At 47.1% G+C, this 14,823-nt stretch overlaps 1 protein-coding gene across 1 annotated transcript in view; it reads right to left on the reverse strand.

Moving 5' to 3' along the window:
• Positions 1–12,553: 12,553 nt before the first annotated feature.
• Taf4 (TATA-box binding protein associated factor 4) overlaps positions 12,554–14,823 on the reverse strand; it is a 65,411-nt gene continuing 63,141 nt past the window's right edge. Inside the window, exon 15 of the mRNA NM_001402170.1 lies at positions 12,554–13,979. Coding sequence (NP_001389099.1) covers positions 13,812–13,979 — 168 coding nt within the window. The 3' untranslated portion in view covers positions 12,554–13,811. The remainder of the gene's footprint in view (positions 13,980–14,823) is intronic.

The raw sequence follows: 14,823 nt of genomic DNA on the forward strand, positions 1-14,823 counted from the left end.
CTCTTCCTGGCAGCACTCTCAGGAGGGTGGGAGGGGAGGTCTTTGACCTCTCTTTCTCTTCTCTTTGTCTACCTGTTTGTCTGCCAAGCACAGAGCTGAGTGGTCAGCTCTGTGAGCACTTGATTTGGCATTTCTTTGTCCCCACAAGGACCCCTGCACAGAAATATTTATTCCCAGGTCTCATCTCTTTGAGACAAACACCAACAGGTATCTTGGCTACCTCCATGACATGTCTGCATAATCTTGGTCCCCAGCTGCCCATGGGCCACCAGTGGCTGCATTCAGAGGTAGATGGGGATTGTGGGCTGGACAAGAGAAACTGCTTGGATGTGAATTCATGCTGTGGCCCAGGCTTCCTGCGGGTACCAAACCTATACTCTCTTTTACAATACCAGGGAAAGTCCTGCAGTCCTGGGCCTGATCTTGACTGGAGACTTGGCAGGGCCTCCACTTCAACTCTTCCTCAGTTGGAAAGTCAGGGTTTAGCCACACAGCAACCCACACCTGACCAGTGTAGCCAGGTTCTTTGCCAACCCTTAGTAAGGGTGATACCCCGGGCAGGACATGTACCACGTGTTGTCATAGAGGAATCACCTGTTAGCTATAGGTGGATCTCTTCCTCTCCAGGCCCCTAACACACAAGCCTTCCCAGCTAGAGTCCCTTCTCAGCATCCTGGACCTCCCCTAACACATGACTCCACTGGGCCCACTGGAAATGCTTCACCTTCCTGGGTAGCATGGGGTCCTCCAAAAGCAAGGAGATTATCCCCCAACCCACTCCTAAAAGCAGACTGATGAGAAAATCAACATGTTTCTCCTTCAGAGGCTCATGGTGAGCACAGGCACATCCACACCAGCAGCTGTCTGTTTCAAGATGGCCACCTATTCTCCTACAAGCACAAGTATATCTGTAACTCAGGGTGTCCTGGACCTCAGGCTCACCTGGGTCTCCATGCCACACCGGCATGCCTCTGATTGCCACTGTTGGTTCCTTAACTGGCTTTGGGTCAAAGTGACTCAGTCATGTGAGCTCTCCCTGCTGGCCCAGTCAACAACAGCTTATACCTTTGGAGTCACACAACTGTGCCTTGCCACATGAACCCACAGAGATTAGACCCTGACTGGAGAGAGCTCAGAGTCTGAGAACACTGCCCCACCGGGATCGGCTGCTGGGTAATGACACCTCAGACTCAAATCTCTTCCTGAAGATGTAGCCTTCCTTGAAAATGTTTCCTTCTAGGCTCCTAGAGCAGATGGCTCAGACCTGGATACTCAGCAGGTAACACCTTTACTATCTCTGGGAAAGGGTTGTTCTTCAGACCTGAGATCAGTCTTTGCTTGGGAACAGGTTTGCATTCACAGAGACTTGCGTAATAATAAAAATCACGGGGCTGGGGATTTAGCTCAGTGGTAGAGCGCTTACCTAGGAAGCGCAAGGCCCTGGGTTCGGTCCCCAGGTCCGAAAAAAAGAACCAAAAAAAAAAAAAAATCACTCACACAGTTAATTACAGTGCGGCTGGCAATTGCAGGAAGATTAGCCACATGTACATTTTGAGGGTGCTGAGCAGCTAACGACATTTACAACTAGGCAACTGCTCTGGCTGGGAAGGACAGTGGGGAGCGCACTCCTACAACCAACTTCCTGGGGTGCAGCCCCAGGATGTAGATGGAGTTGGAGAATTTGGTGGGGACCCTCTTCCAGGTCTGGGGAAGAAGACTGGTTAGTCCAGAGACAGAGTTTGGGGAAATGACATGTGATGTCCAGCTTAGGCCATTTTCTAGAAGCCCAGAGACTCTTACATCTCCTTAGACAAAAGTTTCTGTCTTCTTCAGTCAGAGCCACCAGCTCACAGGTCTGCACTGGGCACAGCCTCCCTAACTGTGAGATTGATTTCAGAAGAAGCAATCAACAAACTGAGCAGCAGCATATGTGATGGAGGCCTGCAGGCTGATGTGCACGCATGTGCATACACTGATGTGCAGGTATCTACACATACACTGACATGCACATGTATACACATACACTGACATGCACACGTATATACATATGCTGATGTGCACATGTATATACATACACTGATATGCACACATGTACATACACACTGACATGCACACGTGTACAATACATTGATGTGTACATGTGTACAATACACTGATGTGCACGTATGTACAATGCACTGACATGCTCACGAACCGTGTACACATGCACACACACTCTCTGCCCTCCTCAAGTCTATTGCAGGCTGTCAGGCACTGCATACCCACTGACATGCACACACACACACACACACACCCTTCCTTAGATCTACCACAGACTGATGATGGGCACCGTCCGAGGCAGTCCCATGGCTGAGAGGAGCACAGGGAGGCACTGGGTGGAACACTGGGTCACTCCATCTGAGCAGCCTCCCTTTGCAGGGCCCAGCTTCTCCTACACCAAGAAAAGCAGAATGGAGGGTCAGAAAGATCTCCCATCCCATTGTGGCAGAAGAGCACACTGACTGGCTTGACTGGAGACGGCAACAGCAGACTAGGTGCTGCTGAGGTAGTGTGGACATTTCCGGTTTGCCGAGGCTGTCCTGGTAACCACCATGGAGCCCCCTAAACAGTCATGCCATACTATAGACACAGGGGTCGTGCCTCAGTCTTTCAGGCTATGCTTCTAGTCTCCCCTCCTCCAGCTCCCTTCTCTCATGTGAACACTTGCCAATCCAGAACGCCCTCACTGACCCTGACTCCATCCACAGTTCTTGCTTCTGAACAAGATTCCATTCACAGGCTCAGGCACCCAGACCTGGCATCTTTAAGGACCATTTCTTCAGCCAGCCACAATCATCAACATACATACATACATACATACATACATACATACATACATACATAAGACCATATAGCCATTGAGATGGCTGAGCAGGTAGAATCTTGCTGTTCGGACCTGACAACCTGAGTTTGATCCCTGGAAGTCACACAGTAGGAGAGATAGAATTCACAGGGTTGCCCTTCGACCTCCACACGGGTGTCATGATATGCACACATCCACAGGTAAGCACATACATAATAATAAATAAAGTGTTAAAACAAGGTATTTTAAAGCCCCGGGACTGGGAAGATGGCTTATTTGATAAAGCGCCTTTCTACACTGGGTTTACAAAGTATTTGCTATGATTTCCTCCCACAGGCATGGGGGATAGAGTCAGCTCCCTGGGCTTAGACCCTTGACCAATGGGGCCATCTCCCCAGCCACTGGTTTTTATTTGTTAATTTGTTAATATGATTTATGCAAATCACAAACTAGGCAAAGCGATAAAAACCGTGAGGATTCAGGATTCCCACAGGGACATTAACGGGCAACAGCAGGCCATCAGCCTTCCTGCCTCACCTCTCAGCTGCCCAGGTTCAGGGCTCGGTACTGTACCATCCTGGAAGGGACTTGACTGGCTCTGGGCAACGGCCTTGGTGCCACAAAGCTGGTGTTTGCTTGGATCATTTGGCTGGAAGTGGTAGGAGGTGAACCCTTTCCCCACTCCACACCTTTGCCTGGCCAATGGGAGCCCAGCCTCCAGCTTCTCACAAGAAGGCCCAGACACTAGAAGGATAGCCTCATCCCTGCTGCCCAGTGTGATCAAAGGCTCTGTCCAGACCTCTCAGGGTGTCCCACACACACCTGGCTGTCCTACAAAGAGGGCCCAGCCATAACAGGTCAAACTCAGTATACATTCTCTTGCCCAGAAAGCCAACTGTAACTGCCACTCACTGAAGCATGTCCTACTGCCTCTGAAACCCTCCCTCTCCACAGCCGAGTGCCTGTCCATACCCCCATTTCGTGTCACAGGCAGCACAGATATGTATGATGACCAAGATGTGTTCAAGGCTCAAGGCCAACCCCCAGCATGGGGAGGCCACACCCCTGCACACCCAGACACACACACCCTCACACACTCCACATATCCCACACACTCCTCATACCCCTTCACACCCCTATACCTCCACATCCCCTCACATACCCCCACCCCCTCACCCCCCACACCCCTTCATACCCCCTCACATCCCCCACACACACCTTCATACTCCCTTATACCCCCTCCCACACATCCCACAAACCCCCACACCCTCCCACACACTTACACCCTCACACCCCCTCTTACCCCACACCCCCTCACACCGGTAGGAATCAGCTCATGACATTGGCTCCTCATCCAAATGGAGCTGTGGCCCTGAAGCTGCCCTGTGGCTTCCCCTGATGCAGTACTCACTGTGGTGACTTTTTTCAAGACTGTTTTCCTGTAAAGCTTAGATTTTTTTTAAGCTTAGATTTTTTTAAAACCTACTTTTAATAAAAGTTCTTAAATGCTTTAACCTCCCTTTTAGCCCACCGCCCACCAGACATAGTGGAAAGGAAAGGTTAATAGAGCAAAGGAAGATGTGGACCCATTTAGAAATATTTCCTTGGAGCGAATTCAATCTTCGTTGTCAGGATATCAACAGTTCAGTTCACACAAATCAGCAATGGCAGCTGGATCCACTCGCAAACACCATTCACAAATCAGCAACAGCAGGTCAGTCCAGAGGAAACCACAAGACTCTGCCAATTGGCCTGAGACCACAGGAACAATAAGAAGCTCCTAGAACACCACCAGAAAGTTCTTTTTCAGTGTGTTTCTCTCTATGAAGTCACAACAAATGATGACCAGCAGAGACTGGTAAGGCGAACCAATACCATCCAGCATCATACACTGTCCATTGGGTTATTTTTATACCCTTTCCAAACATCACATGTTCTTTAAGCATCCCCTCTAGCAAAACATTGCATGCCCTTTCTCCAGGCTCCCTCCAGAAAAACACCATGTGTCTGTTCTCAGTGAAATATTCACCCACGTGTCCGCTTCAGCAAAAACATCCTCTTGTAAGACAGTTTCCAGAAAAGCATCATATGACACAACTGAGTCTCCAAATAAACGAGAAATTTCCACTTCAGCTCCCTCTTTCTTTTTAACTGTTTTTATTTTACTTTATATGTGTGGATGTTTGCTTGTAGTGCGTCTGTGTTCTGCATGCTTGCCTGGTACCAGTGAGCCATCCCTTCAGCGCCAAGATTGGCTCCTTTCACTTTAATTTTTCCAATCAGCTGTATTGGAGATATAATGTGCCTGTAATGAAATTCACCAATTTCATTTTACTTACTGGATTCTCTAGATTCCTTTGAATGTTTTGTCTACGTGTAAGTAATGTACCTTATGCCTGTCTGCTGCCCATAGAAGTCAGTCTACAGAGAGTTCCAGGCATGCCAAGGTTACAAAGAGAAACCCTGTCTCAAAACAAAACAAAACAAAACAAAATAACAACAACAAAGAAACAAAGAAACAAAAACCCACTGAGCCATCTCTGGTGATATGAATAAAAATGGCCCCTTGTATGCCCATAGGGACTGGCACTAAAACTCTCAACTGTGAGCAAGTCCCAGTTAGCCAATCACATATTTTCCTTTATAAGACTTGATGTGATCATGGTGTTTCTTCACAGTAATAGAAACCCTAAGGCACAATCTCTACAACCCCCTGGATATTTTTTTTTAAAGACAGGATCTGTAGCCCTGTCTGTGAGGTTACCATATATCCCAGGTTGGCCTCCAACTAGCAGAAATCCTCCTGCCTCAGTCTCCTAAGTGTTGGGACTACAGACATGAGTCAGCACATCAGTGTAACACCAGTCTTATATAATAATCTGATGAGTGTTTATGGCCATGCTCTGCTGGGTACCTCTACAGTTGCGTAGTCTGTTCTGGTCTGTCCAGCATGTCCTGCTTGTGTCCCCTGCAGCCACCTTAGGCCACATTCCAGACCCAATACTGTACTTGCTGTCAGTGAGGTTCCCTGTCCCCAGACCGTCTGACCTCTGTGAACAGGACACCCCTGAGAGCTGCCCAGGCTGCCGTGCACAGCACTCCTCACTATGCTTCCTAGTCTGAGAACACACTAACCATTTGTTTCCTACACACCTGCTGAAGGACACCTGGCTGCCCCCAGTGTGGGGCACTAATGACTCAACCTCCCTGTAGTGAGCATCTGCTTGCAGTGTCTGCTGGTATAGGACTTTCTCTGGGGTGGCCTGTGCTTAACTTCCCAGTAATCCTCCCTCCATGCTGTTCCACAGTTCTGGAACACACACAGAGCTGCGCTCCTCCCAGCATTTAACCATTCTGCCCAGCCTCATTCTTCCAGTGTGCAAAGCCACCTTGCTGAGGCTTCAATGGGCATCTCCTTAGTGATTGGAGACCAAACATCTTTCTATGTAAGCTTGCTGCCATCAGGGCATCTTCTCTGATGACTTTTCTGCTCAGATCTTGACTTCAGTTTTCCTCTTTATGGTCTGGTATTTAGTGACCTTCAAACACATTTCTCCAGCCCTTCCGGGCCCCACTCTGGGGGGACACCCCACTACTCGATATCTCAAGTGACATCAAATTTTTGTGTGGTAGCCCTCTGAGAAGTCTTTCCGCTTTTGCATTTCTGCAAGCCTTTCATCCCTTTTTGAAAAAGACATTTCATTGGGTAAAACCCAGATTCCTTTTTTTTTTTTTTTCAGTGTTATCTTGTCTTCGCTTGCGCTTCTCCCAACAAAAATGTCTTACGTGACTTGCTATTGCTTTTCCCTTCCTATTTCACATGTTTGAGTTTTATTGAGGCTGGGTTTCATCAAATTTGAAAAACAAAACGAAACCTCTGGGAGCTGGAGAGATGGCTCGACAACTGAGAGTCTAGTTTCCAGGTCCTCAGGAGAATTAGACACCTCTGACCTCCTCAGGCTGCTATGCCCAAGTGCCCAGAAAGACAGACACAACACACAGACAGACACATGTAATTTTTTTTTTCTCTTTTTCGGAGCTGAGGACCGAACCCAGGGCCTTGCGCTTGCTAGGCAAGCGCCCTACCGCTGAGCTAAATCCCCAACTCCTGTAATTTTTTTTTTAAAGACAGGCTCTACTGTTATCCAAACTTCTTTCTCACTCTCACCCCACGGTTTAGGAAATTGCCATTGTCCTCCTAGAGCTGCCCACACACAACCTGCTCTATTCCCGCAGTGTAATGGGTGACTCTGTCCCCTCCCACCGGTCTTCACAGTATCACTGGAACCAGCTCCTTCCAGACGCTGTGCTTCACAGAGGGGGGAGGGGGTGGGGGGTGGGGGGGGAAGCCCTTGACTGGCTCAGCCCACTCTCCGCCTTCTCCAACACTGAGACTTCTCAGTAGCTGGGTTTCTTCCTGTACCACTATACCCATCAACATTTCTAGGTCCGTTTTAATTGGCAGTTTTTTTTTTCTCCTCACTGTAGATGTTTTTGCTTCTTCAAGATGGTGACCAGATGTTGTGACGTCAACCTTTAATGGATATTTATGTCCCTGTAAATGTTCTTGGGTGTTGCTATGGGACACTTCAGTCACCTGAACATCTTCAGCCCTTTGGGAACTTCCCTCTGAGCTTTATCAAGTACAAAAGGTTCCAATGACTCCTGGGCTCTGAGTTCTGTCCCACCAGTCGGGGAGGAGCTGGGTAATGGTTATATAATGCCAACTTTGCAGGATGATCTAGGGAAACCTAGAAGACAAACCTTTGGGCTTCTCTATTGACAGGGTTTCTAGATCAGGTTAAGGTAGCAAGATCTGCTCTAAATGCCGGTAGCACCACCCCTTGAGCTGGGTTCCTGTAGTGAATCAAAAGGAGAAAGAGAGCCCAGCATCTGTTTCCCCATTTCCTGACTGAATCCAGCTGCATCCAGCTCCTGACGCCATGATGGTGCTGCCATGGCACACTCAAGACGCCATGATAGAGTACACCCACAAACCTTAAGGCAAAATAAACCCTCTGAAGTAGAAACTTCTGGTTTCTTTGGAAAGTCGGTTGTGTCGAATGATGCTTTGCTGGGGCACACAGGTGAAAGGGTTTTGCTAAAGCAGGCGTGTGAGAGGACACGTGACGTTAAGAAGGACGCTGGATGGTATCAGTTTGCCGTACCATTGTTTAACGGTCATCATGGTCATGACTCCATAGAGAGAAACACATCAAAACATCTGGGCGTGCAGGTGGCGTCTTGCCACTTCACCAGGCTCAGGAGAACTGGCAGAGAGATGCCAACTGATACAGACTCACATGGAGTTATGCTAAGACAGACTCACGCAGGGAGGCAAGACCTGGGGGAGGACACATGACATTTGGAGGAAGTATAAACAGGACCCAGCGGACATGGATGGTGGACGTGCATAGCTAGCTTTGCAACGCATCAAGTCTTCACCTCGATGATCTCTTCGTTGAGAGAGGCACAGCAGTGAACTTCTCCTGGTGTCCCTGCTGGTCCTGGTCATTCCTCCTGATTCGTGCCGATTCAGCAGAGGCCTGGCTGTTTCTGCTAGGCTGTGCCACCACTGCTGCTCTCCTGACGGTACTGAACTAGACCACGGTATATTCATGAAATATCTGTGAGTGGATGGAGCTGCCGCTGCTGACCTGTGAACTGAACAGCTGATTTCCTGACAACGTAGATTGGATTTGCTACAAAGAACGATTTCAAAACAGTTCCCTTCCTCGTAGTCTAATAACCTTACTTTTCCACTACTGCAGGTGGGTAGTGGGCTAGAAGGGAGGTTAAAGTGTTTAAGAACCCTTATTAGAAGTAGAGTTTGAAAAACCTAAACAACTCTCCCCTACTTAAACCATTTTCTGTCGTGTATTTCAGCCAATGCAATGAGAAGAGTGAAAAATAATCCACCATGTTCAGCAGCTCGTGTGTGTGTGTGTGTGTGTATCTATATCTGTGTGTGTATCTATATCTGTGTGTATCTATATCTGTGTGTGTATCTATATCTGTGTGTGTGTATCTATGACTGTGTATCTATGACTCTGTGTGTGTGTGTATCTATGTTTGTGTGTATGTATCTATGTCTGTGTGTGTGTGTCTGTGTCGGCATGCCTGTGTGTGTGTATGTGTGCCTATGTCTGCATGCCTGTGTGTGTGTATCTGTGTCAGTATGCCTTTGTGTCTGTGTCTGCATGTCTATGTGTGTGTATATATGTATCTGCATTCTTGTGTGTGTGTGTATGTGTGTGTGTGTGTGTGTGTGTGTCGGCATGCCTGTGTGTGTTTATATCTGTGTCAGCGTGTGTGTGTATCTATGTCTGTGTGCATGTGTACATGTGTGTGCATGTGTCTGTATATTTGTTTCTGTGTCTGTGTATCTGTGTCTGCATGCCTGTGTGTGTGTATCTGTGGCAGCATGCCTTTGTGTCTGTGTCTGCATGTCTATGTGTGTATATATATATCTGTGTCTGCATACTTGTGTGTGTCTGCAAGTCTCTGTGTCTGTGTGTATGTGTCTGTGTGTGTCCATGTATGCGTCTCTGTATATCTGTGCTTATGTGTCTATATGTGTGTCTGCATGCCTGTGTCTGTATATCTGTATCTCTGTGTCTGTGTGTGCATCTGTGTATGTGTGCCTGTAACTGTGTATCTGTGTGTCTCTGTATCTGTGTCTGTGTATCTATGTGTGTATGTACCTGTGTGTCTGTGTGTCTCTGTATCTGTGTGTGTATGCATTGTTTGTGCACGTGTGTGTATGTGTGTATATGTGTGTATCTTTGTATGTACCTGTGTGTGTGTCTGTGTGTCTCTGTATCTGTGTGTGTATGCATTGTCTCTGCATGTGTGTGTCTGTGTATATGTGTATATCTATGTGTGTCTGTGTGTGTGTTGGAAGGGGTGAACACATGTCCTCAAGGTCAGAGGACAACTTGTGAGTCAACCTCCCCTTCCACCATGTGGGTCCCAGCGCTTGAACTCGAGTCAGCAGGCTTGGTGGTCAAGACATCTTTACCCACTCAGCCACCCTATCTGCCACAAGCTGTGGGATCTTACTCCTTTGTCAGGCATATACTTTCCCAAGTCTGTGGTGTGCCTTATTTTCCCAAGGATCTTTTTTAAACACATTCTAAAAGGGAATTATGCTCCCCTCTATTTTTAGCCTTTCTCAATGATACAACAATCTCAAGACACCAAGTAACATGTCACTTTTCAGAAATAATTACACTTCACAGAGAGATTCAATGTGTCCACTGTCTCCTGTTTCCACTATTTGAATTGTTTGTTATAGATCAGTAGACGCCACAAATAGGCTAAGTAAGACTAAGAAAGAGCAGCAAACAGATACAGAAACCAAAGACTTGAGGACACAGTGGGCTGGATGCCAACTGCCCTGCATATGGTGGTCATAATCACCCAGAGCCCTGTGACCTACACAACCCGCTGTGGGTAAAGGACAAGTGATCAGTCTGAGAGTCCCTCACCCATCACAGCACCATGAGGCTGCTACCATGAGGCAGGAGAGTAGGTCTTCTTAGCTACTCTAAACCCTCACCTCTATATGACTTTCTAGTCCAGACTGCAGTTCTGTAAGACTTCAAGGCACTGCTCAGTCTACCTTCCTAAGGCTGCAACTCTTTAATACATGTTACTTTGTGTTGACCCCACTATTAAATTATTCTGTTGCTACTTCCTAACTCCAACTTTGTTGTTATGAATTGTTGTAGCTGATCTTTGCTACTTTGTGGGTTCTTTTCTTTCCCACCCTTCATCCCCTAACAAACACATGAAAAACAAGGATAAGAGTGAGAGCAGACTAGGAAAACCCCTGATCTAATTTCTTTCCTTTTGTTTCTTCTTTGACCAGGGCTACTCACTGTTAGGACCTAAGTAAAATATTAAGGCCTAGATGGAATGTTAAGGCCTGGGTAACTGTTACATGATTGGCCTGCTACCATAAGAAAACTTTCTCATGTTTCTTCTGTTCCTAGGAAACTTTCCAATGCCAATATTGATTACATATTTTATTATGTTCTGTGCCCTTGGAAACCAGTCACAATAGAAGTCAGTAGAACTGTTTTGTATAGTTACTCACCGTAAGTTTGGACCCAAACCAACCACCCATCAGTACTTCCTATACATGTGTATAAGTTTGTATGATTTAAGCTTTCCCTGGAATGGACCCTAACAAAAGAAACATAAGAAACTATTTAAAATAAGACTTCCATTTTGAGTAGTAGTCAAGTAAAGTTTCAGTTCCCAAGACTTCCCTGGGAACTGACGACCAGAGTCATGTGCACAGGTAACTGACATACTGTTTGGCAAGACATGAATGTTAGACAAGTCCCATCCTGGTAAACAAGACATGAATGTTAGACAGGCAAGTCCCCTGCCACAGTTGAATATCCCAACCAATGGGAGCAAGGTAAGTGTACCTGATCCTAAGGAAGTCCCCTATCTCTAAATCCTGGTTGGCGAAACAACTTACCACAGATGTTTGTGGATTTGGGGCTTAAAAAACCCTACAGGATCTTAACTCAGGGTCATGGTTGGGTTCCTGAACCTGGACCCCAGTTCTGGGATGTCTGCTCAGTAAAGTATCCCTGTCTGACTGAGACCAGTGTCTGTGTGGTTTGTAAGGTAACTCCTGGACCCAACAGTAACAGCCGCAACCACCTCACCTCACCTATGAGGCCGTAGCGTTTACATGCCTTCTGAAAAGTTCCCAGAACACCACATGTCACACAATCACAGAAACTATCTGCAGTTGGCAAAACCACACTTCTGCTAGCACATGAGACAAACCAGGGAGCTGCTGCAGAGTCCGAAGCAGCCACACATCCCCTCACCTGGGGTTAAACCAGAACACAGTCTTTTTTTCTGTGTTTTTGAAAGAAACCAAAATTACCAAATTGTCACTATAAATTATACTGTGAATGTCTGATATGTATCCCCTGTTGGGGTCTCGACCTACAGACTTTTGGGCAGATCTTCTCAAATCTGGCGTAAGGATCTTATGATGTCATCAACATGGCAGAATCAGTGTCAACTGAGACACAGGCCTTTGGGAATGCCTGTGGGTGTTTATCTTGATTTCACCAAGACCCTAAAGTGGGTAGCATCATTCCATGGCTGGGATTCTGGATTAAGAGGAGAACAGCAGCTAAGCAGTGTTAACTCCCTGCTTCCTGACTCTGGATGGAAAAGCAGCTGCCTCAAGCTCCAGCCATCTTGACTCACCCGCCCTGACAGACTCTGAGCCAGCATAAACCCTGTCTCCTTCAGTCACTTCCCTTAGTCTCTACAGCAACAGGAGAACACTATCGTACGTAGCCTTCACCACATGCACCCGACACGTGCTCTGTTTTGGTGCTACTGTTAACAACATGCTCCAAGTTTTCTAACCATTTGTTTTCTCGTCCCTGGAGTGTAGGATTACAACTTGGCTGCAGGCCTGAGTGTGGCACGGAGCTCACACCCCGCCTCGGCAGCCAGGCTTACAGGGGTGTCTATCACACACCCCTATACCCATCCCCACGGTGTACAGGATAAGGCCTAGAATGGGAAGAGCACAGCATCTCTGGTGTCCTCTGGGTGAACAGGACAAAGGACTGGCCAGTCCAGAAGGGGGCCTGTGCTCGTTTAAGTCCATGATTCAGAAAGACCAGAGAGAGACTCGGAAATGGGAAAAATAGGCATGACAAATACAGATAAATTTGTTTTTAATAAAGGAGTTAATTTTCTTTCAATCCTATATAAAACAATAGCAATTAAAAACTTCATTTCTGAAAGTAAAATATTTACATATTAACAAGTAACTGTGCAAAATTTACATGAAAAAATGGAAAGACGGGGATTTCCTAAAAGATAAAATGAAAGGTGTAACAGTTCTTGGGTGTCATAAAAAATACTGATCAGCGTTCAGTTCACACGTGCGAATTGAAGTCTAACATGAGAATCCACACGGAGAAAGCCAAGTATTTACAGTCATAAAAGTACTATCATAGACAATTTAATACAATAACCTCTGAAAATATAAAGAACCAATTAGTATATTTGTAATAAAAAAATAGGTACAAAGAAGGGGCTTTGCTCTGGACGCCTGTAAGGTTGGCCACAGCTTGCATACAGTCTCTTAGCAAAATAATTATAGTTTACATAGCCATCTTATGTTATGTGCCAAAAATTATGTACAATTACTGACAAAATACACCAACCATTTCCAACACTTGATCCACACTGAGAAACAGTCTGCTGTTGATTCTTCTCAACTCTGATTTTATTTCATCTAAGTCTTCACTCTGAGCTAAAAACACAGTGCAAGTAAAATATATTTATGCTGAAAAGGTTCTCATTTCCTTCCACTTTACAGCTTCCAAACTGCAGCAAATAAAACATATTTGTACAGGTGCTGCACCCCGGCCTCCATTAGCAGAAATGGGACCCTGCTTGGAGGTTATGATCCTGGGGAGTTTCATATAGAAGGGAGGTAAGGGACAGGGCGGGGAGGGGTGATAAATAGTCTAAAAAATCAGTTTGCTTCGCCAACTGACTGCTACAACGTAAAATAAGAGATGAGGTCATCGGCTGTAGACGGACACCTAGCGGGTGAGTCAGGGTGAGCGGAACCAAAACGCACACAGGATGAGCAACTGCTAATTATTTGCTAAGCGCTTCCATCAGTCTTTAAATATGGCTTGTTTGGCAAGAAGGCCACTCAGCCGAGGATGAGCTCGGGTCAGCTGTCCTGTGAGAGCATCCACAGGCCTTTGTGTTCTCTCTGCTGCAGACACGGTTTCTGCCGCACTGAAGAGCTGATTTATAAACAGGAGTATAAAACTGCTCCATTGTAAAGAGGTGGCTGTTTTTAAACAATATCCCATTTGCTTGTTACAAAAAGGCGTAATCTGCAAATATATAAAAACGTCCGCAAGCGTCCCATCAGAAACGCCGGCTCATCCTGTTACTTAAGGAATGCTTTGTAGAGCAACAGTGAATGGCTTGTCTCACGCTCATTTTCTAAACAAAATATGAGGTCCCTGAGGTTGACCCGCGTGATTCTTTGCCGTGTGAACTGTCTGGGGGTTCCCACGCCGGAGCCGCCTGGGACTGCTGCGCCTGGGCCTGAGCCCTAGTGAGGAGAAGGGAGAAGACACGTGCATTAGTGACGGTGGAACAGTCAGGAGGCGGAGGAAGATTCAAGTATCCCAAGAATTTGAAGGAAACAGGCATGGACAAGCCCCTTCCTTCCACTGTCCTGTTACTTAAGTCCCCACTCTACAGCACACTCAGGATACCCACCCGCTCCAGTGTCCTCACAGACTTGGTCCTGAGTGGGAGAGAAGACAAAGCCAAGGCTCTGAAGTGCCCCCACTCCCCACACACACAGCACAGTACTGCCCAAGAGGCTCAGACGAGGGGAGACCAAAGAGCACACTTGGACTGTGCCATTCCCTCCTTGGCTGCCAGAGGCACTAGGCCTGAACTCATGGACAGGGTGGGCTGCTGATCAGCTGGGGAGGCCGACTGCCGGTGATCACGGCCAAGGGAAGGGAGTTCTCTGCTCCCCTAGCTGGCTGATCTCACCACTGCCTCCATCTGACCCCTGCTGGGCTCAAACCACAAGCTCCCCATGGACTCAGTAGAGAACCAGGTATGTGTCCTGCTGGTTAAACTGCTCATGTGTATTCAAGTAACCATGCTGCAGTGGCATCCTCACTATGCCTCCACAGTCAAAGCTGAGGAAACTCAAGTACCACCTGCTACTCGTGAGGCCACAGGGGCCCAGGAGTCAGTAGACGGCAATCATAGGAAGCTGGCAGGCAGGTCAGGTACAAGTGTGCCTGCATGACCTGGCCACAGTTTCTTCATGCATATGACAGTCCAACTGAAGAGAGGGTACTTTTCCTCAGATGCGGGGAGACACCACTGTCCATCTGTGGCCCTGGCCTCCACCATCACCTTAGTAGCCATGT

Source organism: Rattus norvegicus, chromosome 3 (assembly GCF_036323735.1).
Source record: "Rattus norvegicus strain BN/NHsdMcwi chromosome 3, GRCr8, whole genome shotgun sequence".
NCBI classification, from domain to species: domain Eukaryota; kingdom Metazoa; phylum Chordata; class Mammalia; order Rodentia; family Muridae; genus Rattus; species Rattus norvegicus.